We start from the raw sequence: 27077 nt of genomic DNA on the forward strand, positions 1-27077 counted from the left end.
GCCCCAGGTTCATCGTCAGCTCTCTCAGAGGACAGGCCTCCGCTACACCCACCTCTGCCTTGCTGCTTGTCCCTGTGATTGAGCGGAATGCTCCAGACTTGAGCGCCAGGAGGGAAAACAAATGCAAGCATTCCCTGCTAACAGACGGGTGCAATGAGTTTAATGAGGAATCTGGATTTGCTTACTAATTTACAGCAATTAAGAACTTACTTCTGACATCTGTAGATGAAGACTAGTTCTCTGGCAATGGCAAGAGCAGGGACTATGTTATGGGATTGCTAATCAGCACAGAACGTAGCTCAGTATGAGGAGGGTGACTTCCTTGACTCTGAGTTGGTGCCCTACTCCAGTGCTTCTGTCTGGGTCCCCTGAGTGCAGAGACACTTCGTCCACGATTTACCATCTCCGTTTAAGTCCCCACTCTGGCCTGCTGCCGGTCTGTCCTGAAAGGCTTACAGCCCCTCACACCCACACTTGACATCACCATGAGACATTGCTAATTGATGTGAGCTGTTGCTGGTTGTCGAGGCCGCCTGTTTCCAAGACTGCTTGGCAAGGATGCCCCACATCTGTTGTGCCTACATGGCTCTCTGTCTGTTCTGGTGTAGCTTGTGCTCTAAGTGACATCCTTGAGATACCTGCACTGCAGACTCTGTGTTGGGACGAAATCGGAATTGTGAAAGTTGAACATCAGAAGAAGGGAGCCCCACGAGGAAGGGAATTCACTCATTTTCCCAAGTCGACATGTTTTCAAAGATAACAGTATTCGGGAGTGGGCAGATGGCTCAGCCGTGCAAGCATGAAATCCTGTGTTTGGTTCCCCAGAACCCATGCATAAAACGACGTGTGGGCAGTGCACACCTGTGATCCTAGTACTGGGGACTCAGAGTTAGGAAGAGCCTCAGGCTTGCTCACCTGTCCAGCTCAGCAAAATAGGTGAGCGTGAGCACCAGGCTCAGCACAGGAGGTGAGAGTGAGCACCAGGCTCAGCACAGTAGGTGAGCGTGAGCACCAGGCTCAGCACAGGAGGTGAGAGTGAGCACCAGGCTCAGCACAGTAGGTGAGCGTGAGCACCAGGCTCAGCACAGGAGGTGCGCGTGAGCACCAGGCTCAGCACAGGAGGTGAGCGTGAGCGCCAGGCTCAGCACAGGAGGTGAGCGTGAGCACCAGGCTCAGTACAGTAGGTGAGCGTGAGCGCCAGGCTCAGCACAGGAGGTGAGCGTGAGCACCAGGCTCAGTACAAGAAGTGAGCGTGAGCACCAGGCTCAGTACAGTAGGTGAGCGTGAGCGCCAGGCTCAGCACAGGAGGTGAGCGTGAGCGCCAGGCTCAGCACAGGAAGTGAGCATGAGCACCAGGCTCAGCACAGGAGGTGAGCGTGAGCGCCAGGCTCAGCACAGTAGGTGAGCGTGAGCACCAGGCTCAGTACAGGAGGTGAGCGTGAGCACCAGGCTCAGCACAAGAGGTGAGAGTGAGCACCGGGCTCAGCACAGGAGGTGAGCGTGAGCGCCAGGCTCAGCACAGGAAGTGAGCGTGAGCACCAGGCTCAGCACAGTAGGTGAGCGTGAGCGCCAGGCTCAGCACAGTAGGTGAGCATGAGCGCCAGGCTCAGCACAGGAGGTGAGCGTGAGCACCAGGCTCAGCACAGTAGGTGAGCGTGAGCGCCAGGCTCAGTACAGTAGGTGAGCGTGAGCGCCAGGCTCAGCACAGGAGGTGAGCATGAGCACCAGGCTCAGCACAGGAAGTGAGCGTGAGCACCAGGCTCAGTACAGGAGGTGAGCGTGAGCACCAGGCTCAGCACAGTAGGTGAGCGTGAGCACCAGGCTCAGTACAGGAGGTGAGCGTGAGCACCAGGCTCAGCACAGTAGGTGAGAGTGAGCACCAGGCTCAGCACAGGAGGTGAGCGTGAGCACCAGGCTCAGCACAGGAGGTGAGCGTGAGCACCAGGCTCAGCACAGGAGGTGAGAGTGAGCACCAGGCTCAGTACAGTAGGTGAGCGTGAGCACCAGGCTCAGTACAGGAGGTGAGAGTGAGCACCAGGCTCAGCACAGTAGGTGAGCGTGAGCACCAGGCTCAGCACAGGAGGTGAGCGTGAGCACCAGGCTCAGCACAGGAGGTGAGCGTGAGCACCAGGCTCAGCACAGGAGGTGAGCGTGAGCACCAGGCTCAGTACAGTAGGTGAGCATGAGGACCAGGCTCAGCACAGTAGGTGAGCGTGAGCACCAGGCTCAGTACAGGAGGTGAGCGTGAGCACCAGGCTCAGCACAGGAGGTGAGCGTGAGCACCAGGCTCAGTACAGGAGGTGAGCGTGAGCACCAGGCTCAGCACAGGAGGTGAGCGTGAGCACCAGGCTCAGTACAGTAGGTGAGCATGAGGACCAGGCTCAGCACAGTAGGTGAGCGTGAGCACCAGGCTCAGTACAGGAGGTGAGAGTGAGCACCAGGCTCAGTACAGGAGGTGAGCGTGAACACTGACTCAACGCAATAGGTGAGTGTGAACACAAGCTCGGTGCAGTAGGTGAGTGTGAGCACTGGCTTAGTGCCAGAATCAGCAGAGGACCCTGTCTCAAAAAAAAATGGAGAGTGATCAAGAAAACAAATTTAACATCATCTTTGCACACACACACACACACACACACACACGGGGAATAGTATAGCTGTCAAGGTGATGGAAACGTCCGAGTAGGAAAATGTTTGATTGAGTGTGGACTGCATTCTTTCCAGGATCTGAGCTATCTGGAAATTAACTTCTTGTGTTTTAATTAGGAATAGAAGCATGGCCCTTTGGCATCGCCGGTAATTGGGTGGCAAGCACAGGTGTGAGATTCCCTAGCACTTGGAATACTGCTTTGAGCTCAGGCCAGAAAGTAAACTGCTGGGGCTGGGGATGGAGCAGAAGTGAAGGGGCTGAGGGTGGAGGCCGAGGCTGGTATGGGTAGCGAGCATTTGCTGAGCAGCTACCCTTTCGTAATTGGAAGCCAGGGTCCTTCCAGACAGTGGGGACTTGTGAACGAGCTCCCAGAAGCCTTTGGGTCTCCTTCAGACATGCATACTGGGAACAAAGGGCTCTTGAGCTTGGCAGGTGTGTTTTCACCAGGCTGTGGGGAGACAGCCCCATTTCCATGACGACTGGTTTCTCAGAACACTGTTATCGTAGATAGCCATCTCCCCAAAGGAAGAAGCAAACAGTTGGGAAGCTATCTATGGAACATTCTTGACCAAATGCTGCTGTTCCCTAGCTTTACTTGTTAGGGTATATAGTAGATAATGATTTTTCAGTTATATCTTCTACACCAGTGTTTACTTGGTGCACTTTCTTTCACGTCCAAACTTTGCAGTGACCGTCTTTATGCATGGTAGTGTCAGAATTCCGTTATACAATAAGAACCTTGTTTCCCTGGTCTTTTGACCAGCCTATTTTTGCAACAGACCATATTTATTTGGTTCCTGTATAAGGGCAGTGTTGTGTGTACTATTAGGTCATTTGAGCAAGTAAAGTAATCACATGCCATTCCCTAGAGTTGGGGGTGGGTTGGGCGCATGTAGGTTTGAGGGAGACGGGGGAGTGCTATGAGGGTGGCCATCTAGCAAGAAGCATGTGTCTTCTGCTCTGTTCTAGGCTGGGGTCCTTCAGCCTTGCCTCAAAGATTCAGACTTAGTGTAACTCTGTCCCCCACCACCACCGTGTGTTCCTCCCCAACCCTCTTTGTATGCGTGTGTGCATACAGGTGTAGTGTGTGTGTGTGTGTGTGTGTGTGTGTGTGTGTGTGTGCCTGTCTGTGTGTCCTCCTTACTCTCTGTCCACCTTGTTTTTCGAGATAGGGACCCTTGCCATCCTGACTAGCTTAACTGACCAGCCAACCACAGGCTTCTACTGATGTCTACCTCCCAGACTTTGCTGGTTGGCTTTTATGTCAACTTGACGTGGACTCAAGTCATTTGTGCAGAAGGAACCTTGATGGAGAAAACAGATTGCCCTGTCAACAAGCCTATGATGCCTTTTCTTAATTAGCAATTGAGGTGGGAGGCCCCAGATCACTGTGGGCGGTGCCACCCCTTGCCTGGTGGTCCTGGCTGCTATAAGAAAGCAGGCTGAGCAAGCCATGGAAGCAAGCCAGTAAGCAGCACTCCTCTAAGTTCCTACCCCGTTTGAGTTTCCACCCTGACTTCCCTCGGCCGTGGAATGTGAGCTGAGAGTTGTAAGCTAAGAGAAACGCTATTCCGAGCTGTTTTTGATCATGGTGTTTTATCACAGCAACAGAAACCCTAACTAATGCACAGACTATACACGTGGGCCCACACGCCTGACTTTTTCTACAAGGGTTTTAGACATCAAATTTGGAGCCTCGTGCTTACATGAAGATTACGAACTGAGATATCTCCCCAGTCCTTTTTCTAGTCTTACACTGTGGAAATGTTCTCGTCAGGACAGCCACGCGTCAAGTTCCTGCTTGTATCCCAACCGTAGAGCCTGTCTCGGACAGAATGAGTCATCTGGCCTGGACCACCGTCCGTGAGCGATACGGCTTCTTTTTCTGCCTGACAAATTCTGTCCCTTCAAACAGCATACTTGCGTTTCCGATTCTGAGGGTCTGGAGTTGAGGCTTGGCTCAGGGTCTCCTAGTGGACAATGGAGAGATCGGCCAGGCTGGCTATTACATGGAGGCTCTGCTGGGAGTCCCGGCCTCCTTGCTTGTCCTTTGCAATTGTGGGATTTAGGGCAGGGAACTCCATTCTAGAGTCGAGCAGGATGGATGTCACCTTCTTAGGTGGTCATGGAAGTATCGCCGCATACACTCAGCAATGGCGACTCCAACTTTTTGATAAGAGGCAAATGTGGTTCTTAGGCACACTTGAAGGTAAGTTCCAGAAAGGCCACACACAAGAAGGTGAGAGACTTGGGGGCCACATTAAAGTGTGCCCTTCACAAATATTTGCTGAATTATACACTCTGTCACAAGCCACTGGTGGTGACGATCATGGCCAGGACTGAGAAGAAGACATGCGTGCTCGTTCTGAGAGGCACAGTAGCACAGGACTTATGTCAGGGGATAGCTGGGGAATAATTAAGTACGAAATTGGCCTGGGAAGTCAGGAAAGTCTTCATGAGGGTGGAATTTGATTTCCTGGTAGAATTTTGAAAGCTGAGAAAGAGAAGGTGGGGACAAAAGAAAAATCGGGACAATTGCATCCTTTTTCCCACTTAGCTGTTCTATGTTTCAGGATCAGATCTAGGGAGGGCTGGCCGCAGTCTAGTAAGGCCTGCTGTCTACCTTCATACTGGCTTCTTGTCTTCTCTTCCTTCCGTACGCATGACCAGAGGCACCAACGTGGTGCTGCCTGTTTAACCTCTATAAATGTATGGTTGGCTCTCCCTCTGTTTACATTTTGGGTCTCAGTGCTCTAACCTTGCTTCCGGCTTTCCAGATTCCTGTTGCATAATTTAAAATGTAAATGTTAAGGTATTTTTAGCCTGTAATGAATTCATCAGTCCCATTACAAGTTCTTGTCTCTCTGCAAATTCTCTTTGTTCCTCTAAGAAGATAGGTCAGAATTCAAGCCACAAGAGAGTGTGTCAGGGCTCAGTTTGAATTGGAAGGAAAGGTTGGATCAGGACAGTGGGGCTCTGGGGACAGAGTTCACCTGTGGAGCTGCAGGTACTGTTCAATAGCCCCCAGACATCCCCTCTGAATACCAGGATTTGTGGGTGCCGAAATTCCGGGCATTTGCATAGAAGTCTGTGAGCATATGCCATATACCTTATACCCTGTCTAGATTTGCAACACCTAATGACGTAGGAGTGCTATGCAACTTACCACTATGCTTAGTCTTGTGTGGAGAAACAATTTAAAAATTACTCATGGCTTGGTGAAATGGCTCAATTGGTAAAGGCGCTTGGTATCGAGCAAGCGTCCCAAGTGCCAGCTGAGGCTGCATTCTTGTGATTTTAATGAGTGGCTTGATAAAGTCCCATTTTTTAGTAAGTTAAAGGGCTGGCAGGATGGCACAGTGGTTAGGCACACCGGCTCTTCTTCCTGAGAACCTGGTTCTATTCCCAGCACCCACATCTTGTCTCAACCTTCTACAACTCCAGCCCCAGGGGTCTGATGCCATGCTCTGACCTCTGTAGGCACTGCATGTATATGATGCATAGATATGCATGCACCCACACACATAAAAATATATAGTAAAACATATTTAAAGCTATGATCTTAACAACCCCCCCTCCACCCCTGTATTTCCTACCCAATGACGGTTGAGCCCAGGGATGAGCTCTGTGTAGAACTGAGCATGTCCGTTTCTCAGGACTGCCGTTCAGAGACTATGGGCCTCACCTTGACTTAGGGAAACAGAACAGAGCAGCTCTAGAACATCGAGTAGAGGTAGCCACTGGCTGCCAGCTGCCCTATTGTGTTTGGCTTGTCTCGAATCAAATAAATAAATAAATAAATAAAGTCAATGATTAAATTTAGGATGAAAACTGGATCTATAATTTCTCTTTTAAAAATGGAAGGGGCTAGGAGTGGATAACTCAGCTGGTAAAGTTCCTACTATGTGCTTGTGCGGAGCTGAGTTGGACCTCCGGCACCGGTGCAAAAAGCTGGGCGTGGTCCCAACACTAGAGAAATGGAGACCGGTGGATGCTGGGACTCGCTGGCCGGCCAGCCTCGTGGAACCAGTGAGCCCCAGGCTGTAAGGCAGTGTCAGATAACACGAGTTACACGACACCTGAGAGGCAGCATCCAGGTTGACCTGTGCCCTCCTCGTGATCCGCACATGGCCTGCACCCACAGAAACATGAGCATACGCATTCCCACACACCCCAGAGGGAAACTGGAGGGCATCCGTACACCACATCCCCTGGCTGTCCCAGCCTTCACAGGCAGCACATTTACCGTCTTCTCTAGGATGGCCGTTCTCTGTTCAGTGAGTGGGGACAGGCATGGCTGTGCAACCAGTTCCCTCACCCTGTACACCAAGAGTGTCCAGTTAGCAGGCCTGCAGAAACTCCAGTTACTCTTAGCACAAATGAATGTATCAGCCACCAGCAGAGAAACAGGCAAGGCCTGCCAGAAGGCTCCATGCCATGTGTCCTGTGCAGTCTGCTTTGCACAGACTTCCAAGTCCTGCTGCACTGTGCATGCACAGAGGGGGCCAGAATTCTCAGGACACGACACAGAATACAGCAGAACAAAACCCTCATCATTACTGAACCAAAGGCAATTTTTTTTCACATAGTACACACACACACACACACACACACGTACTCACGCACTCACATGCACGCGTGCACATATACAAGCACACACACACCATACATACACGTACTCACGCACGCATGCGCATCTATGTACATATACAAGCATACACACATGCACACACATGCAGAACAGTTATGCTACAAAAACCATTATGGCAAGAGGAGGCCAAGTGCCAGCATTTGGACCAAAGCTGCCTTTTGTCTGTTTACAGAGAGCATCCTAAACCCCCATCATCTCTGTTCAGATCCCCATGATTTGGGGTCTCTGGAAATTGGCATTTCTAGACTCTTCATTAAGATTTCCTTAGTCTCAGTCATGCCTTGAACTACTTCGGTGGTGTTTTGATTTATTCCTCACCAACATTACGGGTGGGGAGGAAATAGGAAGTAAAGAAAAAGACCAGCTTTAAATTGGCACCAGCCCTAATCTAGGTTGACTGCGATGCGTAGGGATTAGTCACTATTGCTAATGAATATTTAAATCTCCTTTGGCTTTCTTGGCAAAAGAGGGCATCAGAGTTTTCAAAGCCCAGATTTGAATGATTGGCCCGTCACAGGCTGGCTTGGGAAGCGAATAAGCCGGTGCAATAGTTCTCTCTTGCAAAGCCAGGTCTTACCTCCACGCTGCCAATGCTTATTCCCGAAGGGCACCTGATGGCCTTCCCATCCTGGAAATTGTCATCAATCATGAAACCATTGCAGCCTGTCTTCAGTGTAAGCCAGGAAAGTGCCGCCAGTTCAGCTGGTCCAGGGCAAGCTGGGCTAATTCTCTAGAGCCAGGCTGAAAGAAAGCAGAGGAAAGGAAGGGAAAGCGTTTGGGAGATTAGGAAACCAGGGCCCAGGTGACTGCTGGGGCTGATCCTAGAAAGCCACTGAGGCTACCCACAACTGGAATTAAGGACATTGGGTCAACCACCTTGTTGAGGAATGACCTTGACCTCATCACAGACAGTGGAAGGCTGGTTTTCATCACTTGCTTGAATTTCGTGACCCATAAATATGCAGTTAATGTATGGGAAGAGCTGAGCGGATCCTGCTGAGGCCGGAGCACTTTGTAGCTAGTCTCGCCTTCCATCATCCTCCCATTGATGTTCGTTGAGAGCAACAAAACCACGGTTCCTTTCCTTGCTGCTCAATTTCTGTCACATTATGCTGGCAACTAGACCATCACATGCCCAGGTAGTCACTGGTCCCGTGGGAAAGAAAGAGTGAGAGGTCGGTAACCAGTGCTAACTAATGTGCTGGAACAAGGTATGGCTATGTCTGTATTTCCATAAGCCAGTGGGAAAAGCGGCTTGCATGTCTCAGAAGCATGGAAGGAACTTTTGAGACTTCGTGAGATATTGCATGATTTGAAATGGCACACTTACAGACGCGTTAACTTTCATGTTCTCAGACTGGTCAACCCAAAACATTTGCCACTCAGCTCCTTAAAATGTCAGTTTCCACACTTGGCGGGATGAGGGGCCATGCTGCCTTCTCTACCAGGCTTGCAGCTGTTCCTGCTGCAAAAGGAAGTTCGGGGCGATACAGAATGCGTGCATCCTTGTGTAAACAAGTGGTTTGCTCAAACAGCACCTTAACTTGATTCTTCTGTTTCTCGTTATACCGTGGAGATCACCTGTTGTTCATGGCCTGGATGAAATGTAAATAGGAAGCTGGTGAAGTAGCAATATGATGTCATCCTGCAAATCTGTGAGAACATGCACACATCCACACATGTGTGCACTTGCATGTACCACTCACATATGTGCATCCATATATTCACAGACACATATACACATAATAGTGTTGTTATTATAATTCTGCATAACTGTAAAGATCTACACATGTATTCATGTACACTGAGACAGAGACCCATTCCATATACCATATACACCACAGACACATGACATATATGTACATCACACACAAACATAGGTCCACAGACGCACACACCATACACCAATACATACGCACAGACATCTAATCATGTTTGCACAGAGATTCCCACACGATGCGTGTACATTTTGTTGTTTGCCGCTCTGTAGAAAGAATATGCCAGACCAGCTACATTTTAATTTTTGGTTTTGATTTTAATTTGAATCATGTAAGGGGGTGAATGGTATCGTCTCACTTGATTGCAGATGGTATCTCTGCTTCATTTGTAAAAGTGTAAGGAAAATGGTGTGCCCCGGGCAAGGGAGCTGGAGGAGCTAGTCTGGGCCCTGATTGTTCTGGTGTTCAAGGCCCCATCTTTCAAACCTTCACTGCCAGCGCCTAACCAGATTATGGAAAGGAAGCGAGACTTTGAAAGGTCACCCCATCAGACCTCTGCTGGAATAGCCACAATGAACTAAAGCCCTGAACAAATGAACGTTTCAAATGCCCAGATTGGGTTGTAAGAATTCACTTCCTGTCGCTGTCCTCCCCCCCCCCCCCAGCAACCGCCATTTGTGGTTACTGTTCTCGAGGGTGCTCATGGCTGCCCCTTCTCTTTTAGCAACCGATCCACTCCTAGCAACCATGACCGGATACAGCGTCTACGGCAAGAGTTCCAGCAAGCCAAACAGGATGAGGACGTGGAAGACCGGCGCCGCACCTACAGCTTCGAGCAGTCTTGGGTGAGTGTCTGGTTCGTTAGCCCAGCGAAGAGGCTCACAGCTGCCCCCATAAGAGACGCCCCTGAGCTATGACCTCAGTCTTTTATGAGATAAGACAAGATGGAGCCAAGTCCCTCTGACCTTTAGCATTATGACCTTTCCCTCATTCCCATCTGGGTTTCATCATTGCTAATTTCATTTTATATCTTGTTCCACCATCTGTCCACTGTGTAATAGGTTCAGATAGTCATACGACGAGACACAGCCCAAGAATGTCTGCTCCCAACCACGTTTGTTAATAGGCTCACTCAGTGCCTTTTAGAGCAGAGCCAAAGTAGCTTCAGCTCCTGCTCATCTGTGTCTGTGAGACAGAGACTGGTAATTCTTGGCTCTTTATTCTCTAACCCCCCTTGATATTTCGTTTTGTTCTCTTTTGCTTTATTGAGACAGGGTCTCATATAGCCCAGGCTAGTCTCAAACTCACGTATAATCAAGGATAACCTTGAACTCCCGATCTCCCGCCTCTGCCTCCCAAGGGGGGTACTACATGTGTGCATCCTTATGCTAGCTTTCTCTGGTGCTGGGCATCAAACCCAGGACTTCATGCATGCCAGGCAAGATCTTTACAGGTGTGGCTACAACTCCTGGCTTCTGACTGCTGACGTTGTACCCACATAGTGAACTTCAAGTTCGAGGCCAAGCGTCTTCTCCATGTAGGGTATTTTCACTGAGAGAGCTGAGGATTTTATCGAGGTCTGAATGAGGAAGCGTCTGTGATTTGGACGTTTCCACGTTATCTCTTTAATAGGAGAAAAGACCATGAAGAAAAAAAACAAACAAACCTGTACTTTGGAAACCCAGCTACCAAAGGTCAGAGGTCAAATTACCAGATGCCATTGAAATGATGAGACAGACAGCGTGGCCTATGTATTGTTTCCTGTGGTGACAGAGCAGGCAATCACTTGGATGACAAATTGGTTACCTTAGGCACGGAATGGTTTCCCCAGTTGTGGATCAGAAGTTGACCTTTTCCTTTCTTTTTCTTTCTCATTTGCAAACGGTTGAGGTCTTGCTGAGAATTCTCCCTCTGGCTGGTGGCACAAGTGAGCTTATGGTTACTGTCATTCGGCTCTGCCCTCCCGTCTGCTCTTCCTCCTCCCTCTGTGAGAGCTGCTAACTTCTCCAGAGTGTAACCTCCTCTGGCTCTCACTGTCTCTTCCAAAGCTAGGAATGTCTTTCTTCCCACATGTCTGCTGGTCTTTTAGCGTCCCTGGACTCGGAAGGTATCAGAGCATGGTCTCCCATGATGGAATGATCCACACTCATCTTATTCCAAAGAACCTCAAGTTCATCTTCAGGCTGTCTGGGAAATGTAGCGCGTATGAGCTGAAATGCACATTTACAATACAGCCAGATGCGTTGCATAGAGTTTCCTAGCCAATGACTCCGTCTACAGACGTATCACATAGAGAGAATCCTAGCCAACAACAACCTCATTGACAGAGCTGCCTGTGGCAGAAATGACTGCAGGTAGCCCTAAAATCTCATCTATTTTGGAAACGTTCACTGTAAACCCTAGCAGTGTGGATGCACCTGCTCACGGGCCTTTGTTCAAGATAGAGTCTGGGTGGGAAAGACCTGGTTTGTGGCACAAAAGGCCTTTAGAGGAGCGCAGGCCCAGAAAATTTCTGAGCTCTAATTGGAGTGCGTTCTCTCCCAGGTTGAGGAGGAGGAAAAACAGGTTCTTACCCCCGCCCCGCTCCCATGCAGGTGTCGTCTACACCAAACAGCACTCTGCTTTAACCCTTCCCTGAAGTGACACAGGGCAAGTTCCTGAGCAGTAGCTGGGACGCTCATTATTCTGGGGTGCTCCAGTCTGGATGGAACCGGCAGTTGCTCTACGGGAATTAAATTACAGGCTGTGCACACAAGAGTTCAGCATGCTGACGGAACCCCTCAGACACCTAGCGTTGCCCACACGGGATGCCTTGACCAAGGCAACTGAGATATGGGATAAAGGAGACTTTAATGGCATTGCTAATTCCTTCCCATCCCCGGTCAGTGGAGACTGAAAGTACTTTAGTCCTTCAAGGAGAAAATTGACCCTGTGCCGTGTGAATGTCCTCATCTTTCCTGGGCTTGCCTTGTTCCTTGCAGGCTTTAAATGAACAGTAAAAAATCTATCTTTTCCCTCCATCCTCATGGTGTGGGCTTCCAGTGGGACTTTCTGTCCTTCCAGGGTATGACCTGGTCTCTTCAGGAGCCCAGCTCAAGACAGGGTTATTCTGTCTCCCCAAGGCCAGGGGATTTGAGAAAACAACAGTTTGCTTTTATTGTCATTGTTTTAATCACTTGTGAGGCCTCTGCTGCTGTTGCTTCCTCATTGCTCCTTGTCCTTGGTTCAGAAGACATCGCTTTCATCTAAGCCCCTGGTTGTGACCTCAGCTCACACTGCGTGGAGATTGCTTTCCTTGGAAATTTCCCCAGAGAGAGCTGTTTTGCAGCAGAGGGGTGTCACTTCCTCATGGAGAAAGCCTACAGCAAAGTAGACCCCTTGCTTGGCACTGTAATCATCCCCTAGACAGACTTCCAAGCCATGCTACCTGCAGAAGGGGTGTTGGGTGCTGTGAGCTGCTGATGTGAATGGCCTGTTCTGTGGTCTGAACGTCATTCTCAAGGTACCAGGTGCTTCACGAGCACTGACGAGAGAGACAAACACAGTAGCGGTGCCAGCGCATGCCTTTCTAAAGATCAGGGGAAATGGGGGTTCTGAGGCCTTTTCAGCCTCGACACAGGTTCTTAGTTAACACTTAAACTTTTTAGCATTCCAATAGTTTGACAGAATGATGGGGCAGAGGCCTGAGACCCCAAAATAGAAAGAGTTGTCTCAGCTCTACCACCGGAAGGTCCCCAGCCTTGTCGGATCCGGGAGGTGAAGAGGGTTCTGGTCTGGTTTGTATTTGGAAGGAAGATTGAGAGAAGTTAAGCATCACCAAGATTAAAGCTGTCAATAAGGGAACTACAGAAGATAATGACTGCGTTGGCAGAACCACAGTTAATCAGTGAATAATTTACACTCTTTACATCACTTAATTAGATAAAACTTCTTTCTACCTACTACCAGAGCTTTAAACTGTCATTTTAATCGGTTTGGAATCCATATGAGAGTTACGTGTATTCAGCTTCTAAAGAAGGACACACCATCTTAAAGGGCTATCATTTTTGTCATCATTTTTATCTAAAAAACACATACTGTCATGTTTTATTTTTGTTTTCTGTATGTGCCTTGGGCATATGTAAAATTTAGGAAATTTTATTATGCATATTTAGGTAGAAAAAGGAACCTCCAAATGGTCATGTATGTATGTATGTGTGTATGTATATATGTATGCATGTATTGTGTATACACATATGTGCGAATATACATACTTTCACACTATTTTATCTCTTTGAAGTTAAATGACTGCATGTGTTTTAAGTTATAGAATTTGTATATGAGTAAACTAACAAATTTATTTCTACCTCTATAATCTGTAAAAAAAAAAAGTTGTAGTATTACCTAGTTCTAAATACTACTGAAACTTTCTATTGTGTCTACACAGTCTTATTCATGAATTTGTTGAATATCTTAACTATTTTGTTTTGTATTTTTATTTTTGTAAAAAAAAATGATCAAAGACTAGTTTGAATTAGCCAAGAGAACTCCTGCTTAATGCAAATCCGGTGGCGCTCTGAGGCGGCGTTTCTTCTATTTTCTCCCCCACTGGATGAAGTTAGCATTTTTTCCAGCCAGCTCAGTCCTGCAGAGGATTCTTTCTAATCATCATAACGACCAGTACTCTGCAGCTCGCTTACAAAAGCAACAGGCGGATTTTTCTCTTGTGGCTTCTAAGAGATTCCATTGTGCTCAGGGACAGTCAAAGACGCACCTCTGTCTTACGGTGTCTCTTGCCATTCACACTTGGCACTGGGTCTATTTTTTTTTTTTAATTTAAAAGGTCACTTCTTATAACCGATATCTTTGCACACAACACCTAGGTGATTTTGTAATTTGCATCTAAAGCAGCTGCACTTCCTTGCCCGAATTCCCAGTGTTGTGACATTTTCTGTACAGCTGCTTGTTTTGTGTGTTTCGTACGCAGGTGTGGGGTGGTGTGTGTTGTATGCAGATGGTATGTGTGCACGCGTGCACATGCCAGAGTTCACTGTGGAATGTGTCTTCCTCCACGACTCTCTACTGTTTGGAGACAGAGTCTTTCCCTGACCCGGAAGCTGCAGATGGGTGCAGATCTGAACTCATGGCTTCATGCATGTGCAACCAGCACTCCTTCCACTCTCCCTGCCCGCTTGATTGTTAGAGAACATGGAGGCCTCTGTGGGGTAACATGTTCTCTCTTCCTCGTGTCTGCTGAGACGTGGTCTCTTGTTGGACCTGAAGCTCCCTGCTCTGGATGGCTGGCCAGTGAGACCCAGGCTTCTCTCTCTCTCTCTCTCTCTCTCTCTCTCTCTCTCTCTCTCTCTCTCTCTCTCTCTCTGTCTCTCTCTATCTCTCTCTCTCTGTCTCTCTGTCTCTCTCTCTTTGTCTTTGTCTCTCTCTCTGTCTCTGTCTCTCTCTCTCTATCTCTCTCTCTGTCTCCCTCTGTGTCTCTCTCTCTCCAGCACTAGGATTCCACCATACCTGGCTTTTGGCTTTTGTTTGTTGTTGTTGTGGGTTCTGGGTTTGGAACTCACCAGCCGAGTTGTCTCTCAAGCCTGCATTATGGTAAAGTTACTTTGTATTTGGGACTAATGTAAAACTTGCCAGAGTGATTTTATGGACTTGTTACTACGAACTATACAATCTCCCCTAAGACCCATGGCCTGTTAGAGTTATCTGTAAAAGATGAAGGTACAGGCATGACTGGCATGCCCTTTTGCAGGCTTGGAGAGAGAGAGTGAAATATGGATGGCGAGCCTGAAGCGTCTGTCTGGTTATAGGCGACGTCTGTCTGTCAGCCCCTCAGTCATCCGTATGTGCGGGCTGAAGCCCGTCATTCCTGAAGCCCGCGAGGGTTGCAGTGGATCCGAACAACTGACGAGGTTTGAACCGTGTCAGAACGCACACAGTCGAGGAAACAAAAGCCCTTCAACTTATTTTTCCCCCTCTGTCAGAATCAAATCTTCAGGCCGCTGAGAGAAACAACTTAAAAATCTACCTGCATTTCTGTAAGATCTTACATTTTCTTTTCACATCTCCACAAGCAGTGTGTCAAAAGACAGCGTGAGCTTAAATCGCTGGTTACCGAGTCTCGTCGCAGAGTGCCAAAGCCTTCCAGACAACCTGACATGTGTAGGAGCTTACAGTGCGTGAAGGGGAAGGAAGCAGGGCAAACCATGAAGTTCTAGCTTTGTATTTGCCTGTGCAGTGACGCTCCCCAGGGCTCCTTCAGGCTCTCCGCCACCCAGTAGTACAGGGCGTCCTGACTGTCTTTGTAGTGTGCAGGATGCTGTGTGCATAAAAGCAGGGGCTCGCTGGGGAAATGCTCTGTCATCCATCCGTTTGTCCGTCTGTCTGTCTACCTATCTACTTACCTATCTATCTATCCATCTATCTGTCTGTCTGTCTATCTCTCTGTCTGTCTGTCTACCTACCTACTTACCTATCTATCTACCTATCTATCTACCTATGTATCTATCTACCTATCTACCTATCTATCTATCTATCTATCTATCTATCTATCTATCTATCTCTGTCTATCATTTATCTGATCTATCTGCCAAATCTTTCTCTCATGTGTTGTGTTTGTGTGTGTGTGTATGTGTGCAAGTGTGCACACATGTGCTCATATATGAAGGCAATGTGGACACCAGAAATCAACCTAAGGAGTCAGTTCTTAGGAGTCACTTGCCTCTCTTTTTTTCTTTTCCTTTCTTTTTTTGTTTTTTGTTTGTTTGTTTGCCAAGGTTTCTCACTCAAAATAGAGTTTACCAATTAGGCTAGGCTGGCTGTCAGCAGTGAGCCACAGGGCTCCTCCTGACTCCACTTCCCCTCCGTAATACCCAGGTTTCAGGCAAGTCCTAGGGATCCTAATCCAGGTCCTGTGCTTCCACAGCATGGCACGTTACCCACTGAGCCATGTCCCAGGCCCTTCAGTGTTCTTCATCCTGAAGCAACATGATGTATTGTTTGAACTGCACATGTAGCCTCTGGCACACATCTGTCCCAGCTAGTATGGTGTGAACACCTGCCAGTGCAGACTGGGGTACGGCATCTGTCCCAGCTAGTATGGTGTGAACAGCCACCAGTGCAGACATGGTGTGAACACCCACCAGTGCAGACATGGTGTGAACACCCGCCAGTGCAGACTGGGGTACGGCAAAGCCCAGTCACTTGCCGCAGCTTTTCTGTGTTGGGATATTTTTTTGAAACATGTGCCGGCTGAGGACATCTGCCTAGAGACGTTTGTCCCGGACGTTGGCTGTTTATCGCCTAGCAGCACAGAAAGTGCTCTCTGACAGACAGAAGCCAACCAGGGGGCGGGGCTTCAGGAGCAGGACTCTCCTCTGAATACTAAAGCCATTACTTTACAAAGCTGTGATTGAGTCATGGCCTGCCATGGCTTTCAGCGCTAAAAGAGAAGTCAGTTAGCGCTTTTTAGCAGATGGTCTTCACCTAGAATGTGTACACATTGCGGTGTCACAGGGCACAAGGGACGCTGAGCTGGATGAGTAACAGGACAGGTATCTTGGGGTGCCCACAGCAGCGCAGCAAAGAGACATCCCTGGGGAGTCTGCAGAGTTGCTATTTTGATCTACACAGCCTAGTATATAATTTGATAATTCACTGTGGGTGACAATGCTGGCCAGAGTGTACGGTCAGGTGGAGTGAAGATTTTCTCAGGCTGGGTTCACGTTGGCCAATTACTGCTTCCTGTGACCAAGGGAGTGTGTTGCTTAAACTGGTACAGTCAGTATTTATTAGCTGACAGGTCTTTGCTGTTGGTGAGGGTTCCTGGTCCTTTTTGGCTGGCATCCTTGGGGACAGAAGGCCTATCTTTGGCCACAGTGTCTCATTTAAACTATTCTTTATATTTCAAAATTGAGGTGTCCCTTTATAACCCAGGCAGACCCTCCATATTGTTGACCTTCAGTCACAGGCCCGCGAACGCCTGCCTTTGTGAGTTACGCTAGCAAATTTTTAGTTTGTCTTTGTTGTGGTGGTTAGTTGGTTGGTTTGAGACAGAGTCTTAGGTAGCCCAGACTGGCCTCAAACTCACTATTGAGGGAGACCTTCACCTTTCTATACTCCCTGCCTCTACCTCCTGAGTACTGGGATCAGAGCTATGTTCTATCGTGTGCATGTTAGTCAGTGCAGGGGATAAAACCAGGACTCCCTTGCTGGGTGAGCATCGTATCACCTGAGCTATGTTACCAGCCCTGGCTTTGGGTCTTAATTTCCAATGCTCTGAGCTTCATGTTTGCTGTGTAATGGATGTCAATTAGCGCCTATGTCAGCATTTACCGAGCCTTGCTAAGAAACACTCGCAAGTTGGCCTCTCCGTTTTAAATGCTGTGCCCAAACCAAAGTCACTGCTTAAGATGTCATGTGTAAAGACCCAGCCAAGCTATGATATGGTTCTTCCTTCAAAACCCTAGTGAGAGCCGGGCGTTGGTGGCGCACGCCTTTAATCCCAGCACTCGGAGGCAGAAACGGGCGGATCTCTGTGAGTTCAAGGCCAGCCTGGTCTACAAGAGCTAGTTCCAGGACGGGAATCAAAAGCTACGGAGAAACCCTGTCTCAAAAATTAAAAAAAAAAACCCAAAACAAACAAACAAAAAAAAAAAACCAGTGAGAGGGGAGCTGAGAGGTGGCTCACTTGGCGTAGAGGTTACCTTCATGCACAAAGCCTTGGGTTCCATACCCAGTGCCACGATAAACCAGGCATGCTGATCCCAGTGTTCAGGAGGTAGAGCAAGGAGGATCAGAAGTTCCTGGTCAGTGTTAGCTGCAACACAGTGAATGCAAGCCCAGCCTGGGTAACATAGATGCTGTCTCAAAATAATGAGGTAGAATAACAAATAAACTTGATGTGGATAAATGAAATCATAGAATCTGCAGCATGTTTCAGAATCATTTGGTAAGAATCACAAATCAGAGGCTTGACAGCATAATTCAGGCAGAACCCTCTCCCAGCGTGTGTGGGCATTGGTTTCCATCTCCAGCACTACAGAAGACCCAGAATTGAAGCGGCACCACTTGAGGCCTGACAAGGCAGGTGTCATTCCCTCACTGACAAGCTGTGCATCTCTCCCACAGCCCAGCTCACGGCCGGCATCGCAGAGTGGCCGACACTCGGTGTCTGTGGAGGTTCAAGTACAGCGGCAGCGGCAGGAGGAGCGAGAGAGCTTCCAGCAGGCCCAGCGCCAGTACAGCTCACTGCCAAGGTGAGCCACCCTCAGCACTGCAGAAACAACCTTCTCTACCTGGACCGGGGTCACCAGGAGTGGGCAGTGCGAGCATGCTTGGCTTGGGAGCGCTACCTCTCGTCTAGTGGCAGCCTGCCTAAGAGAGCCAGCATCTGTACCTGTAATCCCTAAAGAGAAACTTCCCCTCTCTGAAAAAAGGGCATACAGTCATGCTTTTGCTTGCCTGGCTCCCAGGGTTCTGGGGTGACCGTTGCTGTGTGCACCCCAGCTCTGTTACTGCAGGGACGAATCCTTTATGCACATCTCTGGACAGGCGGTCACAAACCCCGTTCTAATTGCCCTCTGTCTCCTCTGTTGCTCTGTGTGAGAGTGCTAGCCTCTCAGGGGTGCTTGGCTCATTTACTGACAATCAAACAAGAGAAGCTTGGGTGTTGGGCTCATGAGGGACCTCTGCTCTGGGTGTCTTCTGTGAAAGGTCTAAAACTCTGCTGCATGACTGGCCACACTGAATTCACCCCCATTTTTCCACCAAAGTCTCGCTCCCAGGAACTAGATAGTGCAGAATAAACGCATTGAAAACCCTGCAAGTCTTCAGCTGCCTCTAGACAAGCCGCATGACAGTCTGCAGACATTTGTTCTTCTGTCTCAAAAGATGCATGAATTTGAGCAAAGCAGTTTGGGGAAGGTGGTGCTTATCTGTGCATTGGCTGAGCCACGTGAAAATGAACTTGCTTCACCTTCTGATAAAGGCAAGTCCCTCTATAGTCCAGTGCTCTCCGTGGCAGCCTCAAGGAAGCCAACACTCCCAGAGGTCAGACAAGAGGGGTGTGGAGCAAGTTTCCACCACCGCACACGGTTATGATGCTCCCACCAGTTCATTCGGTTGTCTTTTTACATCTGTGAGGCTGTACATCCCTTGGAACACTAACCGCTCTTGCAGCTACAGACGTTAGCCGCTGAAGTCATTTAGCCTACGCTGGGTAAGAGGCAAGGAGGTTTAAGTCTGTAGAAAGTTCTTTGGAGATTTCCCATCTTGTCGGTAAACAGCTCTGACAAATGAAGGAAGTGAGAGTCACAGTCAGTCAGTCCTTCCAGAATACTTGAAGTCCAGCCATGCAGGCATCCTCCACTATTGGTGACTGGAGCCCATAGCCACCCCGGGGTTCTCTCCTGGGATTCAAAGTGTGAAGCCCGCTGTGGTGCTCTGGGAGGGGTGTTTGGAAAGGGCCCCTATGGGAAGCTATGGGAATGCACCTAACGAGTTGAAGGCAGCTATTGCCGCCCACTGACTGTGGCTGGCGCTCTATCTCGAGGCAAGCATGATTGGGATGGCTCTACCCTGCTGTGGTCCCGCCTCCACGGTCACATTGCTGGGCCACAGCACATCAGACCTGTGTGGGAGAGCACTAGGGGCTGAGTTCTTGTTTATATTGGCAAGATGTTGCTTCCTGTATTTCAAGTGGGTTTAAGAGTATCCTTACAAACTGAAGGAGAACTTCAACACAATTCACTTCATAAGGGGGGGGGGACCTGGGCTAAGGAAAAGAGGCAGAAGATGTAGGAATGGAGAAGAACATTGAAGAAAGACAGATTGGACGGCCCCCGGCCCTTAGAAAGTTCCACTGGGGGCCCCTGGCCATATTAATTGGCCCATAGTCTTATTACTTATTACTTGTGGAGGGGCCATCAGTGGCCACCAGCTCTTGGATTCTACCCCACTTCGTCTCTACAAGGAAGGGACCAGATGATATTACTCTTCCTTTTGGCTCCAAAAGGTGGTCCTCATTCTTCTCCACCCTAAATCCAGAAGCTGATATTTGACATCGACTTGCTCCACAAGTCACTTGAAGAGAGCCAGGTCCTTTTCTAAGCAGTTTGCATGTAATGTTTCCTTGATTTCTCCCCAGCACCTTACACATTCAGCTACTACATCCCATTTGACCCGTGAGGTAGCTTAGGCCTGGAGACCACAACTCCCCCAGACTTCATAATGACCAAGTGACCGTCTGAATCTGTGTTCCTAAGCTGTTTTTCCCTATGCCAGGTGCTTAGCTATTTAGTTTTGTGTGTGTGTGTGTGTGTGTGTATGGTGTGTGTGTGTGTGTGTGTGTATGGTGTGTGTGTGTGTGTGTGTGTATGGTGTGTGTGTGTGTATGGTGTGTGTGTGTGTGTGCATGGTGTGTGTGTGTATGGTGTGTGTGTGTGTGTATGTGTGTGTGTGTGTGTTCCCCATACCCCATTTCTAACCTCAGGATTTGCTTTCTTTTGTACTCGTTCATCTAAAGCTAACTTGAGCTTCAAAACAGTGCCTCCTCCCACAGCATCTTCTCATCCAGCCCTGAGAGGGCTCGGTGCATTTTCACAGATCTGAATGCAGAAAGAACCTGCATTTCCGGAGTGACTGCAGTACACCTTTCTATGCAAGGGACATGCAGGGTCGGGGAGGAAGGCGGCTCTAGGTATCCGGAGACCACGGATGAGGAGGTGACCATGTAAAATCCCAGGCACTCTCATCTGTCACGTCTCTGGTCAGATGAGTCTGTGACCTCTTAAATGTAGATAATCAGTGCTGTAGGCAAAGAAAACTACTCATCCCGTCTGAGGATTCTGCAGTGGCTCCCATGAGGAAAGCCAGATGGGTGTCACCGTTCTTGGTGGCTCCCAGAGCCTGTGGTGGCATTGAGGGTTTAATTCTCTCTTCATCTGCAGTGTCTCCCCAGCTCCAGCTCCAGCCATGTGGAAAATAGGCAGGTTCTTCCCTGGACCATATTGCAAGCATTCCAGAACATTCAAATGCCGATCGTTCTATTCCTTTGGGAGGCACAGTGGCGTCCCATGGTCTCCTCGTGAATGTGCAGTGTTGAGTTGGCTGATACAAGAGGCTGAGCCTCGCCCTCACCACCCACGATTTTCTTGCTGATAAATGGAGCAATAAGACATTTTCTTTATGAGTGCCATCTCTCCTCCCTCTCCCATTTTCAAGGGGAAAAATAGGGCACGTCTTCCTTCCTGGCACACAATTGATACGCTTTATCAGAGGCAATCTTACTGCAAAGTCATAGAAGTATCCATCGCCTTGCTAGTAAATTAAAGATGTCTCAGAATCATGTTTTCTGGAAACTGTAGCAAGTCTCTTGCAGAAGTGGTCGGATGTGACGTTTCTGTATGGTTTGGGTTTGTCTCCCTATCCTGGGCTGATAGGAAATGGGTTATCTAGTGAAGCACCTGGTCTTTGGTGAAGGAAACCTGTGAGGTGGGATAGTGTTTCCAGACGGGAAGTTGTGCACAACCTGTGACAGCCACTGACACACAGGACCCCAGAGAGCCAAGCTGAAGAAGGAGCTGCCTGTTGCATTATTTGCTGTGTTTTGTGGCTTTTGTGGCTGATCTGTTGTCTTTCTGAGACTGTCTCCTGCCTCCCAGGCTAGTCTCAAACGCACTATGTAGCTAGGGAGAACCTTGGACTTCCCATCCTCCTGCCTCTACTTCCCTAATGCTAGAATAATAGGCATGCACTCACAATACCTTGTGTATGTGGTGCTGGGGATGCAACCCAGGCCTCCTGCATGCTAGGCTAGTGCCCTAGCAGCTGAGCCCACCCTAGCCCTTGGACGGCTGTACTTCCTTCTTGTCTGAGCGATACTGTAATCCATCACTGGGGTTGTTTCAACTTGAACAGTAACACTAAAGTGAGCAGCACTTATCACGCAGCTAAGTGCTGCCAGACCTCTAACACTTACACCCTTGTATCTGTGCCCACACTACAGGGGACATGGTCGCCCTGAGCAAGAGGGCACCACACGCTAGGAGAGGCACCTGTGTCTCAATAGCTGCTGAGTCTGCTTCTGTCTTTTGTTCTGTCTGCGCCGGCCAGTTAACTGAAACTGAGGACTCGCTGAGGACGGTCATTGTTTGTGGTGTGTTTGCACACTCAGTGCAGGTGCGTGTGTGACCGTGCACATGAGCGTGTGTGTGAGTACGTGAAGGCCAGAGCACACCCTCTGGTCTCATTGCTCAGGAAGCCCCATGGATCTCTTCTCTCCTCTCCCTAGTACTGGAATTACAAATGTGTGCTACCCCACTCAGCTTTTTACATGGGTACTGTGGATTGAGCTCAGATCCTCAAGCTTGGGCCTCAAGCAATGTCAATTTTGAGATCTCCAGCCCCACCATGGTACCTGGTGAATGACCAGGTCATGGTCTCTCTCTCTCTCTCTCTCTCTCTCTCTCTCTCTCTCTCTCTCTCTCTCTCATGCCTGACGGACTTCTTTGCTTTATTGCTAGGCAAAGCAGGAAGAATGCCAGCTCTATATCACAGGACTCCTGGGAGCAGAACTATGCCCCTGGCGAAGGCTTCCAGAGTGCCAAGGAGAACCCCAGGTACTCCAGCTACCAGGGCTCCAGGAACGGCTATCTAGGCGGGCATGGCTTCAATGCCAGGGTCATGCTAGAGACCCAGGAGCTCCTCCGCCAGGAGCAGAGGCGCAAAGAGCAGCAGCTGAAGAAGCAGCCCCCTGCTGATGGAGTCAGGGGGCCCTTCCGGCAAGATGTGCCTCCATCTCCATCTCAGGTGGCCAGGCTAAACAGACTGCAGACCCCCGAGAAAGGGCGGCCCTTCTACTCCTGAGCCCCGGTGAAGACGGCAGCACGTCACGTCATGCAATAAAGGACATTTTCCTCAGAAGACTTGCGTTCTCGGAGTGTGAAAACCCTCCAGTGGTACTACAGAACACTTCTGTCGCTGGTATCAGTGCCTTTAAGCAGCTCGAGCAAAGAAACAGAAGGCCTTAATGTCTTTGCCACTGTGTCTCAGTGTCTCTCTCATGGAAGGATGCCCCCTCCTAACAATTCCAAGTCCAAGGCACCGCCCACCTGCTTCTCCGTGCCGTGTATGAGATGCCTATGGCTTGGGTGTCGCAGCTTCACCTTGGAGAGTGACGCTGAGGCTGCAGTGCTGCTGAGCCCTTTCTCCCTGGACTCTCCACTAGGGTGGCATCTCAGCCTCTGGTAGATGACAGGGAGGATGGCATGCACCCAGGACAAGGACGCTCCAGGACCTGGCAGCAGGGTTGTCCCTGTTCAGGGACTCAGTCCACGTTTCCTTTTCTGTCCTTGGAGAACAAAGGCTCGGGGCGGTAGTGAAGAAGCTAAACCATGAGTCAGTGCCATTTGGCTGTCGGGGGGTTCTTTCCAACTGCCTTATAACTACCTTCACTACCCATGTCACAACGATTCTAGTCTGTGTTTATGAATACACTTGTTCAGTCACCTTCATGACGCTTGGGAACAAGGGGCAGGGGACCCTGTGGAGGGAGGCAGGAACTGACGGAGAAGCTCTGACCGATCTATCCTGTCCTTGTTTTACTTTATTTGCCTTGCAATAGGTTGGCCAGGAAGACACAGAGTGGGTAGGACAAGGAAAAACCAGCTTTGGGTTCTGAAAAGGAATCTCAGTACAGTGTTTGAGACTGGAGTCAGTATTTGTCTCCTGTAGCCATGTGATGCGTCCCTTCCCGGCGAGACCACATGACCAAGTCATTCTGCCGTGAAGCATAAAACAAATAAAAGGAAAACCATCCCACTTGAGAACACTCTGACGTCCCAGAAGAGCGCTCGGAGTCACATTTCCATGCATGCCTGTGTCACGAGGCCCTTGTTACTCCTGCCGTTCATCTGTCGGTCTGAACATCAAGTATTGTAAACCAAGGCTGGGTTGCTAAAGTGCCTGCAATTCTCTATGTGAAAAAAAAAAATCTTGAGAAAAAAAGCTCAGAGTACCGTGTATTAACAAAAAAAGAAAGAAAGGAAAAACAGACATGTATTGATACGCCTATTTTTTTTACTGGCACATTGTATTTTTTGTGTGGACTTGTTTTTAGGAAATACGCAAAGTGTCCACAGCCCGGTGTCTCTTTGCATCTGTGTGTAATGGCTTTATCTGTTAATGACTCGCCGTGGTGTTTAAGTGGTGTTTCCCATGTAAGTAAGCGTGGTGACCTTGGACGGTGGTGGCTTTCTCACAGCCTCCTTAGGCTGTGAGGAACAGCTGTCCCTGTACATATAAGACTTCTAATAAAAGGCATATTTCTTCCTGTTCTCTGAGTGTCTCTAGTTTTCCTGTCTAATCTCTCCTAGCTGCCTTTTGAAAGTATATTAACAGATGTCTTTTTTTTTCATATTCAGTGAAAGTGGAAAGTTTCTTCCTATCTCTGCCAACACAGGATCGAGTGGGGGAGCATTTGACCACCCAAGGAGAGGGAATGGGGAATAGGAAAGACTGCAACCCCATTTTCTTTCTGTCATTTAAATTTTTTATATTTTTTTCTTCAATTAAAATTTATTATATCTTTTCCTCCCTTCTTCCTCCAGCCCCTCCCATACCCCTCCACTCCCTTTCAAATTCATGGCCTCTTAGTTTTTATCATTGTCACATGTATATGTGTATATGCATAATAATGTATAAATGAAGCTATTTATTAATGAGGATCGTGGAAGTCCTGGAGACCCCGAAGGAGCCCCTGGGAGGTGTGGCCTGAAGGACTTAAATAAAGGGAGGGTCATGCAGGACACCACATATGTCCATGGCTGCCTTTGGTTGTCGTGGCCAAAGACTCTTACTGAGATGAAATAGACGGTGACGGGTGAACACGCCTACCTATGGGTGATTCTGACTCCCACCGCCATCCCCACCCCACGGGCAGTAACCAACACCCACTCCTGTGGGTTGTCACTGAGTCCCCTCTATGGACGATGGTTTTTGCCCGCCTGCCATGCATACAGGAGGGCTTCTGATGAGTGACCAGGAGGTGGCCTCAGTGCCCTAACCCTGTGGCTTTCCAGCCAGCTCCCCCTATGCCTGGGACTTCACTCGAAAGTGCACCTGTTAGCTACACTGTCGCAGGCACAGGCCCACAGTAAAGACACCTGGGATTCAGTTTGTGCATTTTAATATGCTTCTGCCTCATTCTGCGAGTCCTCAGAACTGCACACACACATGCGCGCGCACACACACACAAACGCATGTGCACACATACATGTACACACGCACAGTCAAAGGCAACCTATAACTAAGCAGGTATGGCGTGATCCCACCTTGTTTATCGTCACAGGAAATCCCGTTCCTTAGAAAGCATAGTGTACCCAAAATTCAAATATCTGTTGGACACTCCCTCTTTCTATTTTCTTCCCCCCCTCCTTTGAACAACGATTGCTCCAGCAGTGACACATGAAGTAAGGAGATAATCTTCTTTCCACTGCAGAGACGGGCTAGCATCTTAATATGGCAGCTAATGAGAGTGTCCCAGGTCAGAGAGTGTGCGTGCGGAAGGGGTGGCTCTGATGGAAAATCACCTTCGGTTCTGAGGAATGACTGGATCAAGAGCTGATGGAAAATCACCTTAGGTTCTGAGGAATGACTACATCATCAGCTGAACTAACGCGGCTTTAAAGCCATGTGAGGGTGAGGGGTGATCTGAACATAAACGTTCTTTCTTTCTTTTTAAAAGCAAGGGGCTGCTAGCCTCGAAGTTCTGGGCAAAAGGTGAGGCTGGTGCCCACCATACAGAGGACTTCATACTAGATGGATTCTTGTCACCAGTTACCTTTCCATCTCTCTCTCTCTCTCTCTCTCTCTCTCTCTCTCTCTCTCTCTCTCTCTCTCTCTCTCTCACACACACACACACACACATATCACACCACCCAACATATAGACCACACATACACATCACACATTTGGGGCAATGTAGGAATCTATAGGTGATCATAGTCCCTAAATTCAATTTCTTTTTTTCCTCCGATGGTGCTGAGTACAGAACCAAAGGAGTCCCTGGAAGCCAGAAGAGGATGTGGTATCCTCTGGAACTGGAGTTTGGGGCACTGATGAACTGCCATGTGGGTGCTAGGAAACACACCTTAATCATCTGGCTAAAAGCTCTTACTTCCTGGTGTCTTGCTAAGTTCCCCAGGCTGGCCGCTACTTTCTCCACTCTGTGGCTGGGGCAGGGTTTGAAATTGCCAGTCTCCTGCTTCAGCTGGATGACGGGTTTGCCTTCCTAGGCCTGGCAAATGTGGTTTCTTTACATTACACCCTATACGAGTGAATTTCACTGTTGCAGGTCTCTTATGATGTCTGTAAGCTTTGCCAAAGAATCGTTCTCATACCACTACCCTCCCCGTGTCTGTCTGTCTCTGTGAGTGAGAGAGAGAGAGACAAAGACAGAGAGACAGAGAGAAAAAGACAGAGACAGACAGACAGACAGACAGACAGACAAAGAGACTGATTTCAGCTCTAAATAATCTCTTTTTATCTTCTTATTTGCTTCTTTGCTTTTCAGAGCAAGCTCTCCAGCTGATGCCCAGGGTCAGGGGCGCTGGAGGGCAGTGCAGGAACAAAGCCCTCTGCCCCACACGGAGCTGTGGGGAATTGTTCTTCCAGCCTCCTCTTCTGCTCCTAGGATCAATTAAATGTGTGAAAAACACCCTTTCCCTGAATGGCTCAGCGAAGTGCTGGCTCATCTCACACCTTCGCTGGCTTCCAAAAGCCTTTTACAGCTTGGTCCCCATGGAGCTATGGGTGTCTCCTCCTGAGCCATTCTGCATGGAGTCACCAGCCTCCTGGAGCATGCTGAGGCTTCTAGCAAGGGTTTTATGAGGTAAATATTTTAAGTACAACTTTGAAGGTTTTGCTGTTTAAACAGTCTAGCCTGGCTCAGGGCCCAGAGAACTCCTAGCTACGAATGGGAAAGAGACGTATAGTATCACTTGCAAATGACAAGGAAATAAACAACCGAATATCTGAACCAACCCTGACCTTGGCTAGTGGCCTGGTTTTA

At 48.8% G+C, this 27077-nt stretch overlaps 1 protein-coding gene across 16 annotated transcripts in view; it reads left to right on the forward strand.

Moving 5' to 3' along the window:
• Pard3 (par-3 family cell polarity regulator) overlaps positions 1 to 24343 on the forward strand; it is a 509597-nt gene extending 485254 nt beyond the window's left edge. For all 16 annotated transcript variants that reach the window (XM_075977728.1, XM_075977722.1, XM_075977727.1 and 13 more), the window contains 3 exons: positions 9741 to 9861; positions 18137 to 18264; positions 22531 to 24343. In XM_075977728.1, coding sequence (XP_075833843.1) covers positions 9741 to 9861; positions 18137 to 18264; positions 22531 to 22873 — 592 coding nt within the window. In that variant the 3' untranslated portion in view covers positions 22874 to 24343. The remainder of the gene's footprint in view (positions 1 to 9740; positions 9862 to 18136; positions 18265 to 22530) is intronic.
• Positions 24344 to 27077: the final 2734 nt, after the last annotated feature.

This window comes from Microtus pennsylvanicus, chromosome 6 (assembly GCF_037038515.1).
Source record: "Microtus pennsylvanicus isolate mMicPen1 chromosome 6, mMicPen1.hap1, whole genome shotgun sequence".
Lineage (NCBI taxonomy): Eukaryota > Metazoa > Chordata > Mammalia > Rodentia > Cricetidae > Microtus > Microtus pennsylvanicus.